The sequence below is a fragment of the Oratosquilla oratoria genome, chromosome 5 (genome assembly GCF_046742065.1).
Source record: "Oratosquilla oratoria isolate Oo_2021 chromosome 5, ASM4674206v1, whole genome shotgun sequence".
NCBI lineage: Eukaryota > Metazoa > Arthropoda > Malacostraca > Stomatopoda > Squillidae > Oratosquilla > Oratosquilla oratoria.
The window spans coordinates 37,539,675-37,562,205 of NC_134781.1; the positions used below are offsets into that span (position 1 = coordinate 37,539,675).

Genomic DNA, 22,531 nt, shown 5'->3' on the forward strand with positions numbered 1-22,531 from the left:
ACATACTAAACCCCAAACAATTTTGATTTAGAAGTGGAAGATCATGTACTACAAACTTGATATGCTTTTACTCAAGATTAATAGAAATAATACAAGAAATAGATGGTTGGGGAGACTGTGCCTTCTTGGACTTACAAAAAGCTTTTGACAAAGTACCACACAAAAAGCTACTAAGAAAATTGAAACAATAGGTGGAATACAAGGAAAATTATTGGAATGGATGAAAGATTTCTTGTACGGAAGAAAAATGAGGGTGGTACTTAGAGAAAAGAACTCAAATTGGGTAGATATGATAAGCGGAGTCCCCTAAGGCTCTGTACTGGCTCCGATAATGTTTTCTGTTTATATAAACAACATGGATGAAGGAGTGCAATGTTATATGAACTTTGCAGATGATGCAAAACTATTGAAGAGAGTAAGTACAGAGGAAAGTTGCAAATTTTTTCAAGAAGACCTGGACAAAGTCTGGAAATGGAGTAAAAAGAATGAAATGAATTTCAACATTAAGAAATGTAGTGTAATGGAATTTGGAAAAAGCAAAAATAGAATCTCGGGTCAATATAAAATTGGTACAAAGGAAATTATAAAAGTAAACTCAGGAAGGGACCTAGGAGTAATCATCTCAAATGACATGACACCAGACAAACATGTCAACAAAATAGTTGAAGAAACTTATAACTTATTAAGATCGATGAAAGTGGCCTTTGACTACATAGATGAGGAAATGGTAAAGAAGATATTAGTTACACTGGTAAGACCAAAATTGGAATACGCAGCATCTCTATGGACACCTAGTACCAGAAAAAAACATAAAGAAACTGGAAAGAATTCAAAGAGCAATGACAAAGATGGCACCAACACTTTGCAATTTGACATACGAACAGAGATTGGACAAACTAAATTTATCAACCCTAGAACAAAGAGGTGATTTGATAACCATCTACAGAATTATGAAAGGGATGGAAATTCTTGATAGGGATGACCCACTTAAATGGGACAGAAGAAATACAAGAGGACACGAGAAGAAACTTAAGAAAGACAGTCACAGAAGAGATCTGAAAAAAAAAACAGTTTTCCACACAGATTAATAGATACATGGAATAAACTGAAAAACATAGAAAAGGAAGACTAATGTGCAACAAAACAGACTTCAAAAAACTTAGAATTTTTTTTCAAATGAACTGGGAAACATTTTTAAGTGAAGAAACAAAGATGGAAGAGAAATGGAACATACTAAAAGAAAAATACAAGGAGGGAATAGATAAATAAGTACCAAAGAAACCAAAAAAGGGTATACATAAAGTGTTGGAAGGAAAATGAGTTGTAATTAGAGAAAAATTCTCAAACTGGGAAGAAGTGAAAAGCGGTGTCCCGCAGGGATCAGTACTGGCCCCGATCATGTTTGCCATATACATTAATGACATGGATGAAGGTGTAGAGTGTTATATGAATTTCTTTGCAGATGATGCAAAGATACTAAAGAAGGTAAAAACGGAGGAAGACTGCAACTCATTGCAACAAGATTTGGACAAGATCTGGAATTGGACCCAAAAGTGGGAAGTAAAATTCAGTATAAAGAAATGTAGTGTAATAGAGTTTGGAAAGAGTAAAAACAGAATATCAAAAGATTACAAAATTGGTGAAGAAAAGGTGAAAAAAGTAAACTCAGAGAAAGATCTTGGGGTGATTATTGGCAAGGACATGACACCAGATAAGTATATTAACAAAATAATCAGAGAAACCTACAATTTATTGAGATCAATCAAAGTGGCATTTGCCTATTTGGATGAAGAAATGATAAAGAAAATCCTAACTACACTAATAAGACCAAAACTCGAGTACGCAGCAGCACTGAACACCCAGTACCAAAAAGAACATTAAAAAACTAGAAAGGTTACAAAGAGTAACAACCAAACTAGTACCAACTCTTTCCGAACTAACATATGAGCAAAGACTATCCAAATTAGAACTACCAACTTTGGAACAGAGAAGAGAAAGAGGTGACCTGCTGACTATCTACAGAATAATGAAAGGAATAGTTTTAGATAGGGAGACTTGTTAATATGGGACAACGGTAAAACGAGAGGACACGAAAAGAAACTAAAAAAAGATAGTTACAGAAGAAATTTAAAAAGGAACAGCTTCTCACGCAGAGTGATAGATACATGGAATAAATTAGACAACAAAACAGTGTGTGCAAACACTATACAAGATTTTAAGAAAAAACTTTATGCTGAAAGATACAAAGACGGGTCACCACGAGCATAGCTCCCTTCACGTATAATACAACTTGGTAAATAAAGTGTTTGTATAACAAAAAGTGTAGTGAAGCTAAAGATAGAAGAGACAAAGCCTGGAAAAGATGGAATGACAAAAAGAAAAAAAAAAAAAGGCCAAATGGCAAATATACATTAAACTAAGAAATGAATATGTAAAAATACACAGGGAAGAAAAAGGAAACTATGAAAAAGACATAATAGAAAAATGCAAGGACCGACCTAAACTATTCTACAGATATGTAAATGACAAATTAAAAGACAAACATGAAAGAGTGAAACTGTTTGATGGAAATTAAAAATATAGAGATGTAGAAATGGCTGAAATTATGATCAAACATTTTAAATCTGTACTCACAGTTGAAAAATCACAAAATTGAAAGGAAAGACAGAAAGATCCCCCGCAATGAAAGAAATAATGGTGACATAGAAAGAAATAAGGGACCAAATAAAAAACCTTGATGTCAGAAAGTCACATGGGCCGCATGGAATTGTAAATTGAATATTGAAAGAATGTATAGATGAACTAACAGACAAAATACACAGGGTAATTGATTTCTCACTCAAAGAAGGAAAAGTACCACAAGATTGGAAAAATGCAAATATTGTACCAATATGTGTATATATACAGTGGTACCTCTATTTACGAAAGGCTCTACATACGAAATTTTCAGGTTACGAAACACTTCTTCGGAAAAATATTGCCTCTTGTTACAAAAGAAATTTCAGGATAGGAAAGGCGAAAATTTCAAAATACGCGCTGCTACTCACAGCTCCCAGAGTCCACCAAACGTAAACATACTTGTAGCATCCTGTATCTTGGTTTGAAAGTGGCGCGTCCGAGCTGCTCTGCCATTGGCTATTGCCCAGCATCTTACTGGCATCCCATTGGCTAGGAGGGACCTCTGTGTGTATGTGCGTATACCCAGAATCCTCTTCGTTTTCCCGTCGGCCCACGAGGATCACCGAAGCCTCGGTCTCACACTAACGAAATTCAGTAAAGCACGAAGTGTTCGGACTGTTTTTCGTCCGCTTTTGTTAGTGTTTATTGCAACTTTACGTGTGTGTATTAACTTTTATTCACTATGGGCCCCAAGAAAGTGATGGAGAAAAGTGGTGCGAAGAAGAAGAGAGTTGATTTGTCCATACAAACAAAGCAAGAGATAATAGAAAAGTATGAAAAAGGGATGTGTTTGGTTGATCTCGCCAAAGAATATGGCCATAATCCATCTACGATCGGCACGATATTAAAACAAAAGGAAGCCCTAAAAGCTATGACTCCTTCCAAAGGCCTCTGTCATTTCGAAGAGGAGGTCGGCAGTGAACAATGAGATGGAGAGGTTGTTACTCGTGTGGATAAAGGAGAAAGAAAAGAGATAGCTGGAGACAGTGACCGAGACCATAATTTGCGAAAAGGCGACCGCCATCTTTAATGACCTCGTAAAGATGGATGCAGGCGAGGGAACTTCGGCGCAAGAACCACACCAGGAGTTTAAGGCATCGCGTGGGTGGTTCGAGAAGTTCAAAAGGAGGACTGGAATTCACTCTGTTGTTCGGCATGGCAAGGCATCTAGCGCCGACCAGAAAGCGGCCGACGAATTTGTGCGAAAATTTGAACAATTAAGATCGATGAAGGCTACTTTGCACAGCAAATTTTTAATTGTGACGAGACTGGTCTTTTTTTGGAAAAAGATGCCTCGCCGTACCTTCATCACAGTAGAAGAGAAAAAAAATGCCAGGACACAAGCCCATGAAGGACCGCCTTACACTTGCCCTGTGTGCCAATGCCAGTGGGGATTGTAAAATCAAGCCCCTGCTGGTGTACCACTCCGAAAATCCCAGAGCATTTAAGGCCCACAAAATATTAAAAGAAAAACTTCAGGTGCTATGGAGGGCCAGTGCCAAGGCCTGGGTTACCAGACAATTTTTTGTTGAGTGGGTCAATTTGGTTTTTGGCCCTGCTGTTAAGAGGTACCTAGAGGAGAACAATCTCCCCATCAAGTGCCTCCTCATTCTTGATAATGCACCTGCCCATCCGCCCGGCCTCGAAGATGATATCCTGGAGGAGTTCTCATTTATTAAGGTGCTGTACCTCCCACCTAACACCACCTCTATCCTCCAGCCCATGGACCAACAAGTCATTTCGAACTTCAAGAAACTCTACACGAAACACTTGTTCAAGAGGTGTTTCGACATCACTGAAAACACCCAGCTTACCCTTCGTGAGTTTTGGAAGCAGCACTTCGATATTGTTGGTTGCCTCAAGATAATTGTCATGGCTTGGCAGGAGGTGACCAGGCGTACCCTTAATGCGGCTTGAAGAAAGCTGTGGCCCGATGGTTTTGCCCCATGAGATTTTGAGGGGTTCGAGGTGGAGTTGGAGGGTAAAGTTGAGCCTGAAGTTGACGAAATTGTTTCGCTGGGAAAGTGCATGGGGCTTGAGGTGAATGACGAGGACATCGACGAGTTGATTCAGGAGCACCACGAGGAGCTTTCAACAGAGGAGCTGAGGGAGTTGGAGGCGATGCAACACACGGCAGTGCGTAGGAGTTCAGTAAAGACGAAGGGGAGGCAGCCATTATTCTGACAGCCCAAATAAAAGACATTTTAGGAAAATTCTATGAAGTTTCGGAATTTGTTGAAAAGAATCACCCAGAAAAAGTGTTCACTAGTCGGGCTATCGCTCACTATGATGATGTTTGCCTTGCACATTTTCGGGCTGCGTCAAAATTTTGCTCACATACACTACCTCACCCCCTCATGCATCACAACATCTTCCATATACAACCATTCTCCATTCACCCCTGTCTTCTGTCCTCTCCCGTCCTTCCTCAACAGACATTCCCCTCTTCCCCAAAGCCCCCTTCACCCCATCCATCCATCTCATCCTAGGACGTCCCCTCATGTTCACTCCCCCCACATCTGCCTTCCATACCTCCTTTACTAGTCTTTCTTCACTCATTCTTTCCACGTGTCCAAACCATCTAATACTCTTTCATCAACCCTATCTCCCAACTCCCTTTCCACCCCTGTTCTCCTCCTCACCTCCTCATTTCTCACTCTATCTAGCCTAGTAACCCCCATCATACTTCTCAGACACTTCATCTCAAACACATTCAAGCTCCTTCTCTCTTCCTCTCTTATGTTCCATGTTTCTGCTCCATACAGTGCTGTTGGCACAATCACTCCTTCATACAGTCTCCTCTTAGCATCCATTCCCAAATTTCTATTCCTCATTACACTTTTTAATCCACCAAGGCATTTACTCGCTTCTCTCAATCTACATTCTACCTCCACCTTTACTCCACCTTTTCCTGCCACATTTGCACCCAAGTATCTAAAACTATCCACTTCCTCCAGTCGCTCTCCCTTAATGCTCACTTCCAGTCTACTGCCACTTTCACCCCTTGTACATCTCATCACCTTACTTTTACCCACATTTATCTTCAGCTTTCTTCTATCACACGCTCTCCCAAACTCTGTCATTTACCAGAATGAGTAACATGGGTTATGAATGTGATTTTTTGTTAAGACTAATGATTTTTCTTCAGGGCTAGTATACAGCCAAGAAGAGTGGGAGGCTGAGTGGGCAAATGTTCTTCGCTTAGCATCCAGTGCACCACGAGGAGGCTCAGGATCTGCCAACAGTGACAACAATAATGCATCGGACAAATTGTCACACACTAAGAGACTAAGTAACGGGTTTGTATCAGCCATGCCTGTTCACATATTAATGCAGTATATATATATAGTATAAGCTCTTTTAACCGGCACGAGTGGGACCAAAGACATGCCGGAAAGGGGAAATCCCGGTTACGAGAAGGAATATTAAAAAAATACATTTATTGCCTTTATTCATAGAGTACTTAAATAAAATTCATTGAATGGCTTCACTTTTGTTGTTTATTTATTTACCAGTATATTCATATTTATTTATCTTTATTTATTTTCATGAAATCACGTATGTCTTTGTTTAGAATGTTTGTCTCTGTGCATTAAAAATTCATTTTGAAGACAGTGAAGAGACATCATGTCGTGAGTCCCCATGTAGGTGCACTGCTCCACAAACTTGATAAATGTTGCCAATCCTTTAGCGGCATCCTTCCACATTACTCTTGGCTCTGGGTCATCTTCCTCTTCACTATCAGCCTCTGTTTCCTTACCATGCTTCTCCTCAATCACTGCCTGAATGATTTCGTCGTCAGTTAGTGTGGGGGTGATAGCTTCGTCATTGTCGACCTCCATCCACTCCTGAAGAGCTTCATCAGTGACGCTAAGCTTAGCACTACCACGCATATCCTTCAACTCAGCCATCACTGCCTTCCTTTGCTGTCGGTATGTGTTTGTGTGTTGAGAGAGTTGCTAATAGACAGTCGCACGCTTAACATCAGGCGTCTTATTACAGTGGGCACTGGGCCTAACGGAGCAGCGGGATTTGTGGGAGATGGCGGGAAAGATGCATGCCTCTGGCGGCGGCGGGAAAGGCATGGGAATTTTAAATTTTATTTTTTCGAATTTTTACATTTTTATACAAAATTGTTATTTCCTCGTGAATAGTATGCCAGTTATAAGAAGGAGCCGGATACAAGAATAACGGATAAAAGAGCTTTTACTGTATATATATATATGTATATACACAAGTTTTGTTGTGTGTAGTTGAAAATATTTTAAAGCTTTTCATGGTCTGTGTTCCCTTATATACATTTTTTCAAAGGATTGTTTTGAGTCAGGAGAGTGTATGTCTTTGGACATTGACTGCAAAATGAAAAATTTCAAACTCAACAGATTTCTTGTTTTTTTTTTGTAGTTTGCATATATTTTTTCATACTTAACTACATGAAAATTTTGGAATATGCAGTTGATTAAGTGATTTACATTTAGGTTTATGGGAGGACAGAGTGATGAATGTACTGGTCATGTATATGAAAGCCTTGAGGAAATTCATGTTCTTGCTTTGGCTCATGTTCTTCGCCGTCCTATCATTGTGGTGGCAGACACAACGTTGAAGGTAAGTAAATTTATGTACATGCATATGTGTGTATTTAACTAGTATCTTATGGGAAGGGGAGTTATGCTTGTGGTGTCCTGCCTTTGTATCTTGCAGTGTCTAGTTTGCTCTTAAATCCATGTATAGTTTTTGGACACACTATCTACCACTCTGTGTGGAAAACAGTTTTTTTTTTTCAGGTCTCTTCTTTATCCTTTTTTGTGTTTCTTTTCATGTCCCATTGTATTTCTCATATCCCAATTTAGTAAGTCTTCTTTATCAAAGACTTCCATGCCTTTCATGATTCTGTAGATGGTCAGCAGGTTGCCTCTTTCTCTTCATTGTTTCAAAGTTGGTAATTTCAATTTAGCCAGTATCTCCTCATATTTGAAAGTGTTGGGGCCATTTTTGTGGCTGCTCTGTTTTCTTTCAATTTTCTTTATATTATTTTTGGTACTGGGTGACCATAGTGTCGCAGCTTAGTCTAGGCCTTATTAGTGTGACTAGTATTTTTTAACCGTTTCTTCATCTAAATAAGTAAAAGCCACCTTTATTGATCTTACCAAGTTGTAAGATTCTCCTTACTATTTTGTTTATCTGTTTATCAGAGGATAGTTACTCCTAGGCCTTTTTCAGATACCACTTTCTTTACTTCCTTCGCTCCAATTTTATATTATCCTGGTATTTTTTTTTTTTTTTTTTTTTAATACTTTTTCCGAACTCCATTATGCTACACATAATGTTGAAGTCTATTTCCCACATCTGTAGTGATTCACAATCCATTTCAATATTCACTTTCCTCATCAATTTAGCATCATCTACCCTCACTTTCCTCCCAGTCAAGAAGTCTTCCATCGATTCTAATAATCTTTCTTTGATGCCACCTATTGATTCTATTTTTCTTATTAGTTTTTTATGTGGTACTTTTATCAAATGCATTTTGTAGGTCTAGATAAGGGCAGTCTGCCCATCCATCCCTTTCTTGTATTATTTCTATTAGTCTCGAATAGAAGCAGATCAGGTTTGTTGTACATGACATTCCTTGTCTAACTCCAAATTGATTTGGATTCAGTATATAGATGAGGCTGTGATGCATGAGGGGGAGTGGGTGGGGGATGGGGGATGAGGAAGTATGAATGAGAAAAAATTTGACGCAGCCCGAAGGGATTTCTCCCCATCTTCTCCTTTCCTGCATGAGAGGGGGGGTCGCCGAATTTATGAAGCAGCCTTGCTGTGGATGTGCTGTGTCTTGCGACACTGCTTCTGACCCAGGGCAGTGGACAGGATGCAGGGATGACCCATCATCCAGGAGGTGCCAAGATAGGAGGGTGGAGGGGAGTGGAATATATGGGAAATGAAATGGTTGGGAGTGTTTTCTATGCCTTTTTCTTTTTGGCTACCCCTTGTGTAAGGGGAAAAAAGCCTTTGGTATATGTATGTATATTTTTTTCTTTCAGATGTTTAACCCATCTACTTTTGATAACTTTTTCACATATTTTTGCTATTGTGCTTGTTGGTCTAGATAAGTGCCGTCTGCCCATCCATCCATTTCTTGTATTATTTCTATTAGTCTCAAATAGAAGCAGATCAGGTTTGTTGTACATGATATTTCTTGTCTAAATCCAAATTGATTTGGATACAGTATATTTTTTTCTTCCAGATGTTTAACCCATCTACAAAAGTAGATGGGTAACTTTTTCACATATTTTTGCTATTGTGCTTGTAAGGGAGACTGGCCTGTAGTTAGTTGGATTTTCCTTGTTCCCTCCTTTATACATTGGTACAATATTTGCATTTTTCCAGTCATGTGGTATATTTTGTCCATCAACTCCTCTATGCATTCTTTTAATATTCAATTTGCAATTCCATCCGGACTGTCTGATTTTCTGACATCCAGGTTTTTTATTTGGTCTGATTTCCTTCTGTGTCACAGTTATTTCTTTCATTGGTAGGTATCTCTCTCTCCCTATTACCTCACAGTTTTGTGAACTTTCAATTGCAAAAACTGATTTGAAATGATTGTTCATAATTTCAGCCATTTCTACTTCTGCAAAGATGGTGTGTGGAACAAGGAGGGCGGGAGGAAATAGAAGAAAGGGTAGTGAGTGGTGGGATGAGGAAGCAAAGAAGGGTGTAGAAGAGAAGAAACCGGTATTCATAGTTTGGCTACAAATTAGGAGAAGGGAATCGTATGAGAGGTACAAAGTAAAGCGAAGGGAAGTTAAACATAATATAAAGGAAGCAAAGAGGAGAGCAGATGTGAAATGGGGTAAGAGTATGACAGAAAATTTTGAAGGTAATAAAAAGATGTTTGGAAAGAAATTAAAAGAGGAAGAGGAGGCGAATCAAGTAGAGAAGAAAAGGTAAAAGGTGCAGATGGAGAGATGATAATGGAAGAGAAGGCAGTGAGATGAAGGTGGGCAGATTATTTTAGGGAGTTGCTAAATGTGAAGGAGGATAGGGAGGGAAAGGTAGTTGCAGTGGGAAGCGCTAAGAAAATGAGAGTGATGACTGAGGAAGATGAAGGAGAAATAGGGAAAGATGAAGTGAAAGCAGCTGTTAACCACTTCCATACGGTGACGCCTACGTAGGCGGCATGAGGAGCAAGTGGGTACTCGATGATGCCGACGTCGCCATCTTGATTATATTTATTGTAGTTGTACCTATGTAATTTCCATTCTCTCTAAACTGGCTTCATCAATTTTCTATGGTTATCAAAATACACGGGTGAAAGAGAACGAATGATTGAGCTCTGACTTTATTTTTTATAATGCGATTATTATGACGCAACATCGCACGTCGGGCAGCTAATGCTGCCAAACGTGCGATGTGCCCCTGAGTGAAGAGGTTAAGACGATGAGAGCAGGTAAGGCACCTGTGTTGGATGGATGCCATGCAGAATGTCTGAAGAAACGAGGTACCGTTATGGTGGACTGGCTGGTGAGGTTATTTAATGTTTGCTGGAGAGAGGGTAGAGTGCCAGAGGACTGGAGGAGTGCCTATATAGTTCCACTTCTCAAGGGAAAAGGGGACAAGTGTGAGTGTAGTAGTTTCAGTGGGATCAGTTTGTTGAGTGTAGTTGGGAAGGCTTATGGGAGGGTCTTGACTGACAGGATTAGGAGAGGAAGAGAGGGAGTAATTGGTGAGGAACAGTGTGGTTTTAGGACAGGTAGGGGTTGTGTAGATCAGATTTTTGTGGTAAGACAGATATGTGATTAAGCTATAGGAAAAGGTAAGGATGTTTTTTGGGCTTTTATGGATCTGGAAAAGGCTTATGACAGGGTAGACAGGAAGGCACTGTGGGAGGTACTGCAGATCTATGGGATAGGAGGAAAGCTGTTAAGAGCCATCAAGAGTTTTTACAAGAGTAGTAGAGCTTGTGTCAGGATTAGAAATGGAGAGAGTGAATGGTTTGAGGTAAAGGTGGGACTTCGTCAGGGATGTGTTATGTCGCCCTGGCTGTTCAATCTACACAGGGATGAGGTGGTGTGAGAGGTGAATGCAAGGGTAGTGGGTCAGGGGTTGGAGATGGTAGAAGGTGGAGAAAAGTGGGAAATGGGGCAGTTGTTGTTTGCTGACGACACTGTGCTTGTGGCAGGATCAGAGGAGGGATTGAGGAAGTTAGTGACAGAGTTTGAGAAGGTGTGTGAAATAGGGAAGCTGAAGATAAATGTGGGCAAATGTAAGGTGATGAGATATACAAGGGGAGAGAGTGACAGCAGGCTGGAAGTGAGCACTAAGGGTGAGAGGCTGGAGGAAGTGAATAGTTTTAGGTACTTGGCTGCGAATGTGGCAGGAGGGGGAGGAGTGGAGGTGGAGTGTAGATTGAGAGAAGCGAGTAAATGCCTCGGTGGATTAAAAAGTGTAATGAGAAATTGACATCTGTGAATGGATGCTAAGAGGAGGTTGTATGAAAGAGTGATTGTGCCAACAGCACTGTACGGGGCAGAAACATGGAGCATGAGAGAAGAGGAGAGAAGGAGTTTGAATATGTTTGAGATGAAATGTCTGAGAAGTATGATGGGGGTTACTAGGCTAGATAGAGTGAGAAATGAGGAGGTGAGGAGGAGGACAGGGGTGGAAAGAGAGCTGGAAGATAGTGTTGATGAAAGAGTATTGGGATGGTTTGGACACATGGAAAAAGTGAGTGAAGAAAGACTAGTAAAAAAAGTGTGGAAGGCAGAGGTGGAAGGAGTGAATATGAGGGGGCATCCCAGGATGAGATTGATGGGTGGGGTGAATGGGGCATTACAAAAGAGAGGAATGCCTGTTGAGGAAGAACAGGAGAGGACAGAAGATAGGGGTGAATGGAGAAGGGTTGTGTATGGATGATGCTGTGATGCATGAGGGGGAGTGGGTGGGGGATGGGGGATGAGGAAGTACGTATGAGAACAAAAATTGACGCAGCCCGAAGGGATTTCTCCCCGTCTTCTTTTCTGCATGAGGGGACGGAGAGGGGGGTCGCTGAATTTATGAAGCAGCCTTGCTGTGGATGTGCTGTGTCTTGGGACACTGCTTCTGACCCAGGGCAGTGGACAGGATGCAGGGATGACCTGTCATCCAGTAGGTGCCATGATAAGAGGGAGGGAGGAGGGTGGAGGGGAGTGGAATATGTAGGGAATGGAATGGGTGGGAGTGGTTTCTATGCCTTTTTCTTTTTGGCTACCCCCCATGTAAGGGGGAAAAGCCTTTGGTATATGTATGTATGTACGTCTACTTCTTTATGTTCATAATTCCCTTGGTGCAGTCTTTCAATTTCTTGTTTTTTAGTTTACCATTTACATACCTGTACAATAGTTTAGGTCATTCCTTGCATTTTTCTATTATAGCTCTCATAGTTTCTCTTTTCATCTCTGCATATTTTTATGTGATCATTTCTTAGTTTGATATATGTTTGCCATATACTTGGTTTTTTATCTTTTTTCCATCTTTTCCAAGCTATGTCTCTTTTATCTTTGGCTTCACTACATTTTTTGTTGTACATACATACATATACCAAGGCTTTTTCCCCCTTACAAGGGAGGTAGCCAAAAAGGAAAAGGCATATGCTTTTACTTTTTCGTTTAGGAATGTCCCCTGTGGTGGCAATATTCTTTTTCCCCACCACAGGGAATTCCCCCACAGCAGAAAATGAATACTCAGAGAAATGGTACAGGACAGCAGCAAGGGGTCGGAGGACAGCATAACGGAGGGACAGTCATAGTATAAAAGTGTCATCATTTCTCTGTGAAGAGTTTTCCTCTATCATAGACAAAATGATGTGTGGCCCTGGTCCGTAGGGGCGCCCCATATAGACCCTAAAGTATCAACTGCATGCTACTTTGCCACAATAACAAGCAGCCAATACCCAGATTTTTTGTTGTACCAGCTTTTTATGTATACTCTTTCTTGCTTCTGTTGTGGTACATATTTGTTCACTCCCTCATTATAAATTTCTTTTAGTATATTCCATTTCTCTTCCATCTTTGTTTCTTCATTGCGTTTTGAAAGAATTTTTTTAGTTTCTCAATATTCGTTTTCCTGTACATTAGTCTTCCTTTTCAATGTTTCTTGTTTCTTCTTAACCTTTTCACTCCGGGGCACATCGCACGTCTGGCAGCATTAGCTGCCCGACGTGCGATGTTGCGTCATAATCGCATTATAAAAAATAAAGTCAGTGCTCAATCATTCGTTCTCTTTCACCTGTGTATTTTGATAACCATAGAAAATATGATGAAGACCCACTTGCTCCTCATGCCGCCTACGTAGGCGTCACCGTATGGAAGTGGTTTAGTCCATTTGTTCTCTTAGTTCGAGTTCTATTAGTACATGGTCACTCTTCCCTATTGGAGTTTTGTAATCAATTCTGTCCACAATTTCATGTTCTGACATAAGTATTAGATCTAGTCTCGATGGTTCCTCATTGTTTCTGTATCTGGTATTTTCCTTTACCCATTGATTCACTGTATATTCATATCAAGTAGTAGGTAGGAATGATAAACATAGAGAAGGAAAATTAATGTACAACAAAATGGATTTTGTAAAACTAAGAAAAAAATTCCAAAACACAAACTGGGATAATTTCTCCAAAGAGGAAACAAAGATGGAAGACAAATGGAATATATTCAAAGAAAAGTACAAGGAAGGAATTGATAGATATGTACCAAAGAAGAAGCAAAAAGAGATTTATATAAAGTGTTGGTATAACAAAAGGTGCAGTGAGGCTAAAGACAGAAGAGACAAAGCCTGGAAAAGATGGAAAAGAGACAAAAAACATCCAAATGGCAAACATATATAAAACTTAGGAATGAATATGTGAATATACGCAGGAAAGAAAAAAGAAATTATGAAAAAGTTATTATAGACAAATGTAAGGATCAACCTAAACTCTTTTACAGATATGTAAGTGACAAAGGATAAACATGAAATTGTAAAACTGCGAGAAGGAGATAAAGAACATATGGACAGCACAGAAATGGCAGAAGTTATGATCAGACATTTCTGGTCTGTTTTTACAATTGAGAGCTCAATTTTGGGAAGATGGACAACAAGAAAGACCCTCTAAAATGAAAGAAATAAAGGTAACACAGAAAGAAATAAGAGACCAAATAAAAAACCTAGATGTTAGGAAATTGCATGGACCAGATGGAATTGCAAATTGGATACTGAAAGAGCGTATAGACGAATTGAAGGACAAATTATACAAGATAATAGACTTTTCACTCAAAGAAGGAAAGGTACCGCAAGATTGGAAAAATGCAAACATAGTACCAATATGTAAAGAAGGAAACAAAGAGGATCCTACAAACTTCAGACCAGTATCCCTTACAAGTACAGTAGGAAAAATATGCGAAAAAGTTATCAGAAACAAATGGATCAAACACTTGGAAGAGAATAAAATATTAAACCCTAAACAATTTGGCTTTAGAAGTGGAAGATTGTGTACCACAAACTTAATATGCTTTAACTCTAGATTAATTGAGATAATACAAGAAAGAGATGGCTGGTCATATTGCGCCTTCTTGGACTTGCAGAAGGCTTTTGACAAACTGTCACATAAAAAGTTAATAAGAAAAATTGAAATAATAGGAGAAATACAAGGTACTGGAATGGATGAAGGATTTCTTAAGGGGGTACGCGACACCTGGAGGTCATTTTCTAAAATATTTAGAGTAAAGAGCTGAAACTTCTCAGGTAAATAGGTATCCATATTGCTTACATTTTAGGTGAAGCAGAATGATGTATGTACACATGTACATATGTACACATGTACACATGTACGTATACCAGTAGCGACATTTAAAAGTGCACAGCACCATAATACGTGAACCAATTTGTTTTATATTTTGGCTATGATTAGTCAGTAGGCACACCTAGGGCCGGTCATTGAGTAATTGAACAATTTCCTTTATACTTTTGCATACAGGCATTTCAATTTTAATGGCTGGCAAAAATCGTGAAAAATACAATTTTTTTGCTCTGTTTCCATTATTACTGCGAACTCTTCCATCCTATTCAAAATATTCGAACGATCGGCCCTAGCAGTTACTAAAAGTAATATTCCCTGTAAGTTTCATTTAAATCTAATGTATATTAGATTTTTTATGATTAAAAAAAAGTAGAAAAATATCGAACGGAGATATGGCAACTTGAAATATGAATATATCTGTAACTTGCTTATAGTTTCACCAATTTGAATGATTTTTTCATGGCTTAATTCTTATTATATAATAAGTAAGTACAGTAAAAATTATCAACATATTTTAATTATAAGTACTTTAAATACTGAAAAACTAAAGTATAAGTATGTCACAGTAGTGACGACGCACAGACGACAACATCATATAATTTGCTTTTTTGCACCTTTGGCGGTTTCTTCATATGAAACCTCTCTGCTGGGGGTCTTCAGGGTATCTAAATCATTGGAAAGAGGTTTATTTTCCAGTAGTGGGCACCTTCTCTTTCCTCATCAGATTCCCCTCGCCAATCTATGTTGGTAGGGCACCCCCTCCAGCATCATATGATGTCCCTTCTTCTTTCTTCTTCCTGTATAGCCTTGATCTTTTTCCTCTTGCTTTCTTCTTTGGATTTAATCTTCCTCTTTGAATTGTTTAGTCTAATGTTGTCCTTTACCTCTGTCACCGTCACAGAGGTGCAGGTGAGGGCGGTGGTGGAGTGAGAGGTGGTGAGATCTTTAGTCGTCTTTGACTGCTTGCCATCTTTGACTGCTGTTTTTTGTCATTGTGATGTTCTTTTGTTCTTTTTGCTACCCATGATGACTGTACTAAAGAGTAATATGTACTAGCTAAAGTAATAGATTGCAATGAGAGCTCATGAGACATGCGTACTTCCCTTTTCAGAGTTAGCCGGTAACTAACGCTTAGTTTCGCACAAAGTTGGCGAAATATTCTCCCTCCACCTTCCTCCCTTCCCCTCCACAATCGTATTGGCCGTTGATACACTGGGCGAGTGTAAATTCAATCAAATTTCAACGTTATTCGCTGCGCCTGAAGGTCCTAAGTGGCACGCCTCCTTCTAGTGTGGGTTGCGCCTTTAAATCTGTCCCTTTAATCCTCACCCAGGACCTTTAAATTGCGCACGGCTGGAAAATTATTTGTCGGGATTTATTTCTAAGTGGTATACGAACATTTTGAACACAGTTTTGAAAAATGCCATATCTTGACCAAATTCACCCCCCCAGGTGTCGCGTACCCCCTTAAGTGGGAGAAAAATGAGAGTGGCACTGAGAGACAAAAATCCGAACTGGGAAGATATGAAGAGTGGCATCCTGCAAGGCTCTGTATTGGCTTCTTTAATGTTTGCCATATACATAAATGATATGGATGAGGGAGTGAAGTGTTACATGAACTTCTTTGCTGATGATGCCAAATTACTCAAGAGAGTAACCGCAGAAGAAGATTGTAGATCGCTACAAGAAGACCTGGACAAAATATGGGAATGGAGTCAGAGATGTGAAATGAACTTTAACATTAAGAAATGTAGCATAATGGAATTTGGAAAAACCAAAAATAGAATATCAGGTCAATATAAAATTGGAAACGAGGAAGTCAAAAAAATAAATTCAGAAAGGGACCTGGGAGTAATTATCTCAAGTGACTTGACACCTGATAAACATGTAAATAAGTTATTTGTAGAGACTTTTAACTTATTAAGATCAATGAAAGTGGCCTTTGACTACATGGATGAAGAAATGGTAAAGAAAATAGTGGTTACACAAATAAGACCTAAACTAGAGTACTGCAACACTTTGAGCACCTAGCACAAAAAAAAAAGAGAAAATTAGAAAGAATACAAAGAGTAGCAACAAAAAATGGCACCTACACTATCAGATTTGACATACGAACAAAGATTGGAAAAATTACATCCATCAACACTGGAACAGAGAAGAAAAAAGTTGATTTATTGACCATTTACAGAATTATGAAAGGGATGGAAATTCTTGATAGAGATAGCTTATTAAAATGGGACAGAAGAGAAACAAGAGAACATGAAAAGAAGCTAAAGAAGGACAGTTACAGAAGAGTTTTGAAAAAGAATAGCTTCCTACATAGAGTGACTGATGTCTGGAACAAACTAAATGGAGAAATAGTGAGTGCCAAAACTATACAACAGGTCCTGGAGCCGCAGCGTCTACGTCGTGGGACCACCCCCCAACCCCAAGAGTTGGGGGCCAAACGGCGGCAACCAGCCCTGGCCACCGGCTCCATGCAGGTGGCACTGATCCCCAAGAGGAGCTATGACTGCCTTGGGGAGTACCACAATCCTTTTTCTCAACATGCAATATTACGTTTTTTCTGCACCGAGGAGTGATTTTCCGGCGATCACCCCTCTTCTACTTTTAGCCGGAAATGTAGAGAGCAATCCTGGGCCCACCACAAAATACACATGCCCAACATACTCTAAACCCATTACCTTGAGCAGACAGACAAAGAGCTCAGTTCTGTGCAATATGTGCAAAAACTGGGCCCACCTCACTTGTACAACACTTGCTGACACAAACCAATACACAAACACTTGGACATGTTCTACCTGCCCTCCAGTAACCCCACTCCCACCTCCCCAACCACAGCTAGCACCCTTACCCACTCCCAATTTCCCTTTGCCCTTATCTCCAATCAGTACTCCCCTTCCTTTGTCCCCAATCTCTCCTTTCCCCCTCTCTAACCCAGATCCTATACCTTCCCCATTAACACCCCAACCTCAACCCCAAACGGCAACATACAACACATACAGAACACACAACATCAACATATTACAACACGACATTGATGGTATTAACACAAAAAAACATGAACTCGAACACTTTCTTAAACAACACAATATACACATTGCAATTATACAAGAAACAAAACTAAGACACTCACACAAAACACCATTATTTCATAATTACACCACCATCAGACAAGACCGGACCCACGGCAATGGCGGTGGACTCATCACCCTGATCCACCATTCCATCTGTTTTGTGGACACAAGTGCCACAACCAAAATTCTCCTCCCTACCACAGATAACACTACAGAAATCCAATCCATTCGAATCCGCACAGGCAACAAATCAACACTGACAATAGTTAACATGTACATTCCTCCCCAATCATCCCCCACAGTTCCAAACACCTTCAGGCCTCAATTTAGCCAACTAGCCTCAATCCCCAACCTGATCATGGGTGGTGACTTCAATGCCAAGTCGTCTGCCTGGTATGTCGACAACCCTAACACAGACAGAGGGCTTGATATACAGACTTAGTTGGACTCATTGACTATCATGAACATCACACATAATCATACACATATCCCACACCAAGCCCTATACACTCCCTCCTCTCCTGATATCACCTTCTGCTCCCCCTGCCTAACCCCAACAACATCATTGAGAGTGGTCGGAACCCTTGGTTCTGACCACCTTCCAATCATCATCACCAAAACAAGATGCACCCCAGTTGGCCACAGACACACATACACCAATTACAAGAGAGCTAACTGGGAAGCTTTTACTGAAGAGACAGAACAACATTTTGAAACACTTAACAGTACACCAATCACAAACATAAACAATGCTGTGCACACTTTTAATACAATCATACAAAATGCAGACAAGAGATACATCCCTAGAGGCAACAGAAAATCACACAACCCCAACTTCACACCAGAAATCCAAGGCCTCATCAGACAACGAGACACACTTAAACACAATACCCCCACACCTATCCCTCAAAACATAGCAGACCAAATACAAACACTAAACACTGTGATTGCCAATAAAATACATGAACAAAAAACACAAAATTGGCAAAACTTTATCAATACACTTGATCACAAAACAAACACCAGCAAATTGTACAAAACACTCAACAGAACACTTCTTATAACATTAGACATTAGTAAAGCTTTTGATGCTATCCCCCGTGGGAGAGAGGATTCAGAAGGGTGGATATCAGGGGGTCTGGCATGCAGCAGTGTGTTGTCTTTCAGTGTGTTAATGGAGCGATGAGTGATATGATTATGAATATGTTTCCAGAGGCTGGTATTTGGTGGTTGTGGAGGAAGAGAAGAGAGTATCTGTGTGTGATACAGGTCTTTGGGTGTTGTTTTAATGTTTCTTGGTGTGTGTGGGTGTTCTGCTATGTAGTGTAGCGGGTGTGATGTGTTTGTGGTGGCTGCGGCAAGTGTTTGTGTGCCTCTCATGTCGAGGTGGTCCTTGACTTTGAGGACTTTTGTTTCATGGTGTAAATGGTCTGTTGGTGTTGTATTTGTGCAGCCTGTAATTGTTTTTAGGGCTTTGTTTTGTATGATTTGAAGGGTGTTGTGGTGTGTCTCACTGAGATTAGGAGCCCATGCAGGACTCGCATAATTCATCACTGAGCGTATGCATTGTTTGTATATTGTTGTATTAGTTTCTTTGTTTTGTCCAAATGTTGTTCCAGCGATTGACTTAAGTGCGTTAAGTCTAGGTGTGCATTTGTTTTTTATGTTTGTGATGTATTGTTTGAAAGACATGGATGTATCGTATGTTACACCAAGAATTTTCGGTGTGTTTGTGTGTGGTATTAGTGCTGTTGATGTAGAGATGAGGTATGTATTTGTGTTCTTTTGTCCAGTTGGTGAGAAGTGTTGCTGTAGATTTGGTTGGAGCTATTTTGAGTCTGTTTGTGATGAACCATGTGTTGAGTGTATCAAGGTATGGCTGGATTATTTCTGCAGCTTTGTCTGTGTTATAATGTGTGCATGTGATTGTTATGTTGTCTGCGTAGGAAGAGATTTGTATTTCTGAGGTGTCTGGTGTGGGTAAGTCATGCATGTATAGATTAAAGAGTGTGGGGGATAGAACAGAGCCCTGTGGTACTCCATTCTTAATGTTTCTGATGTGCGATGATTGGCCATTATATGACACGTAAGCATTCCTACCTGCCAGATAATTGGCCAGCCATCTTTTGGTTATTGTGCATGTCTGTGTTATATATTTTATTTGTTTGGTTGTGACAGGGGATAGCATCAAAAGGTTTACTAATATCTAATGTTATAAGAAGTGTTTTGTGGCGGGGCCTATCTGAATTGATGCCATCTAAAATTCTTTGTGTGAGGTTTATCAGAAGAGTGTTTGTGGAGTGTAGTGGCCTAAAACCGTGTTGTGAGTCAGCAAGGGGAATATGTGGTGTGACAAGTTTAAGTATTAGGCATTCAATGACTTTAGAGGGGGTGCAGAGAAGTGTGATTGGGCGGTGCGATGTTGGGATTGTTGGGTCTTTGTTCGTTTTTGGAATGGTGATTATTTTACCATGCTTCCAGATGTCGGGTATAGTGTTGTGTGAATACAGTAGAAGCCCGATTTAATGAATCTCAATTTAGCGGAAGCTCAAATTAGCGAACTGCAAATAGCAATAATGAAAATGCTCAACTTAGCGTAAATGGTCCGCTAAGTTGACCATTTTCCGCTAGCTGGCCAGACGCGCGTCTACGGAAATAGCTCAATTTAGCGGGAACGGTAAGCTAAGTTGAGCATTTTCCGTCAACTGGCCACATGCGTGTCTCAGAGTCCAATGTTACCAGATGTTACCAGATTGTGGTGGTGGAGTCAAGGAAAAGTTTGTAATTTAGTACTTTGGAGGTATATGAATATATATATATATATATATATATATATATATATATATATATATATACGTACTATAATATATATACAATAATATATAATTCAGTATATGTATAAAGTATAATTGTAGCAGAAATATATTCAAGTAGAAATAGACGGTATAATAGGAAAACAAAATAATGAAATAGTAAGTTGATGGGAAAATTCAAAATCAGTACGCGAGAGTAATCACCACGAAAAACACTTCTATAACAATGAACTACGTTTTCTGCAACAACAAAACAATAACGTTCACTATCCGAAAACCAACTGCCCAGTCCTATTAATCGCTAGAATTATGTACATCGAACCAAACACAAAGCTATGACTAATATTCCGCGAAATTCACAGACAGCTCATATCATTGTTACACCACACACACACACACACACACACACACACACACACACTTCAACGAACGGACGGCTTAGAAGACGTTCTGAAGAAAATTGAAGTATTGTGGATCCCAACGCAAAGAGAAGTGCCTATTGTATTTACAGGGTGGGGGGGGAAATTGCTCGTGGGGTAGTAGGAAAGTAGGGAAAGAGGAGAAGGGGAGGGATTACTGAGGGAAATGGAAGGAAATGAGGAAGGAGTAGACTTGGCCCAGACAGACAGGCGAAAGGTAAACAAACGACCCCCCGACGACGATGAAATGTCTAATAAAAATGTAAAGATTAGAAGTATAGATAAGAGCAATACAGTAGAAAGTGATGAGAATATTTTCCAGGGATTTAAAGAGGGTGGGGGGGACACAAACCCCCCCCGACTGACAAGACTAGAAGAGAAGGTCGATAAGATGATCGAGGACTTGGAGCGTAGGTTCGGTCATGTTAACAATATTATACGGAGGGTTGAAAAATTGGAAGAACTAGAGAAGGCGAACAAAAACTTAACTGATGAAATAGAAAACCTGAAAAGACAGTTAAAAGAAGTAAAGGTGGAGAATGAGGAATTGAAGAGGAATAGTAAAGAAAACAGAGAGGGATGGAAGTCGATAAAAGAAAACAGTAAAGTTGCATTTACTGATATAATTAAACAGCAAATGAGAGAACAAACTGAAGACTCAGTTATTAAAGTGATGAGACAGAAGGAGAATATAGTTGTTGTTGTTGTTGTCGTTCCCTAGACTGTCTGTCCGAGCAGTCCCGTCTCCCCAAGGAAGGCCACAGCCGAAACTGGGTTTTCCCACAAATCCTTTATAGAGTGTATGTTGTGTTGTTTGCGTGCATGATTGTGTATAATGCAGTCTTCCATTATGTGTTGTATGGTATGGGGTGAAGTGTTACATCCTGGGCAGCTGTTCACAACACGGTCGTCCAGCCTCTTCTGGTAGCTTAGAAGTGCTGGGTGGTGACCGCATCGCAGTCTGGCCAAGTGGACTCTGTCCTTACGTGGGAGAGAGGATTCAGAAGGGTGGATATCAGGGGGTCTGGCATGCAGCAGTGTGTTGTCTTTCAGTGTGTTAATGGAGCGGTGAGTGATATGATTATGAATATGTTTCCGGAGGCTGGTATTTGGTGGTTGTGGAGGAAGAGTTGTGAGTATCTGTGTGTAATAAAGGTCTTTGGGTGTAGTTTTAATGTTTCTTGGTGTGTGTGGGTGTTCTGCTATGTAGTGTAGCGGGTGTGATGTGTTTGTGGTGGCTGCAGCAAGTGTTTGTGTGCCTCTCATGTCAAGGTGGTCCTTGACTTTGAGGACTTTTGTTTCATGGTGTAAATGGTCTGTAGTTGATGTATTTGTGCAGCCTGTAATTGTTTTTAGGGCTTTGTTTTGTATGATTTGAAGGGTGTTGTGGTGTGTCTCACTGAGATTAGGAGCCCATGCAGGACTCGCATAATTCATCACTGAGCGTATGCATTGTTTGTATATTGTTATATTAGTTTCTTTGTTTTGTCCAAATGTTGTTCCAGTGATTGACTTAAGTGCGTTAAGTCTAGGTGTGCATTTGTTTTTTATGTTTGAGGTGTTGTTTGAAAGACATGGATGTATCGTATGTTACACCAAGAATTTTCGGTGTGTTTGTGTGTGGTATTAGAGTGTTGTTGATGTAGAGATGAGGTATGTATTTGTGTTCTTTTGTCCAGTTGGTGAGAAGTGTTGCTGTAGATTTGGTTGGAGCTATTTTGAGTCTGTTTG

General features: G+C 39.9%; 1 protein-coding gene across 5 annotated transcripts in view; it reads left to right on the forward strand.

The window, feature by feature from the left end:
• LOC143025466 (uncharacterized) overlaps nucleotides 1-22,531 on the forward strand; it is a 350,861-nt gene that overhangs the window by 202,614 nt on the left and 125,716 nt on the right. For all 5 annotated transcript variants that reach the window (XR_012966392.1, XM_076185165.1, XM_076185162.1 and 2 more), the window contains exons 7-8: nucleotides 5,828-5,978; nucleotides 7,158-7,284. Coding sequence is in view for 4 of the 5 variants with exons in the window: in XM_076185165.1 (XP_076041280.1) it covers nucleotides 5,828-5,978; nucleotides 7,158-7,284 (278 nt within the window). In the remaining variant the exon portion in view is untranslated. The remainder of the gene's footprint in view (nucleotides 1-5,827; nucleotides 5,979-7,157; nucleotides 7,285-22,531) is intronic.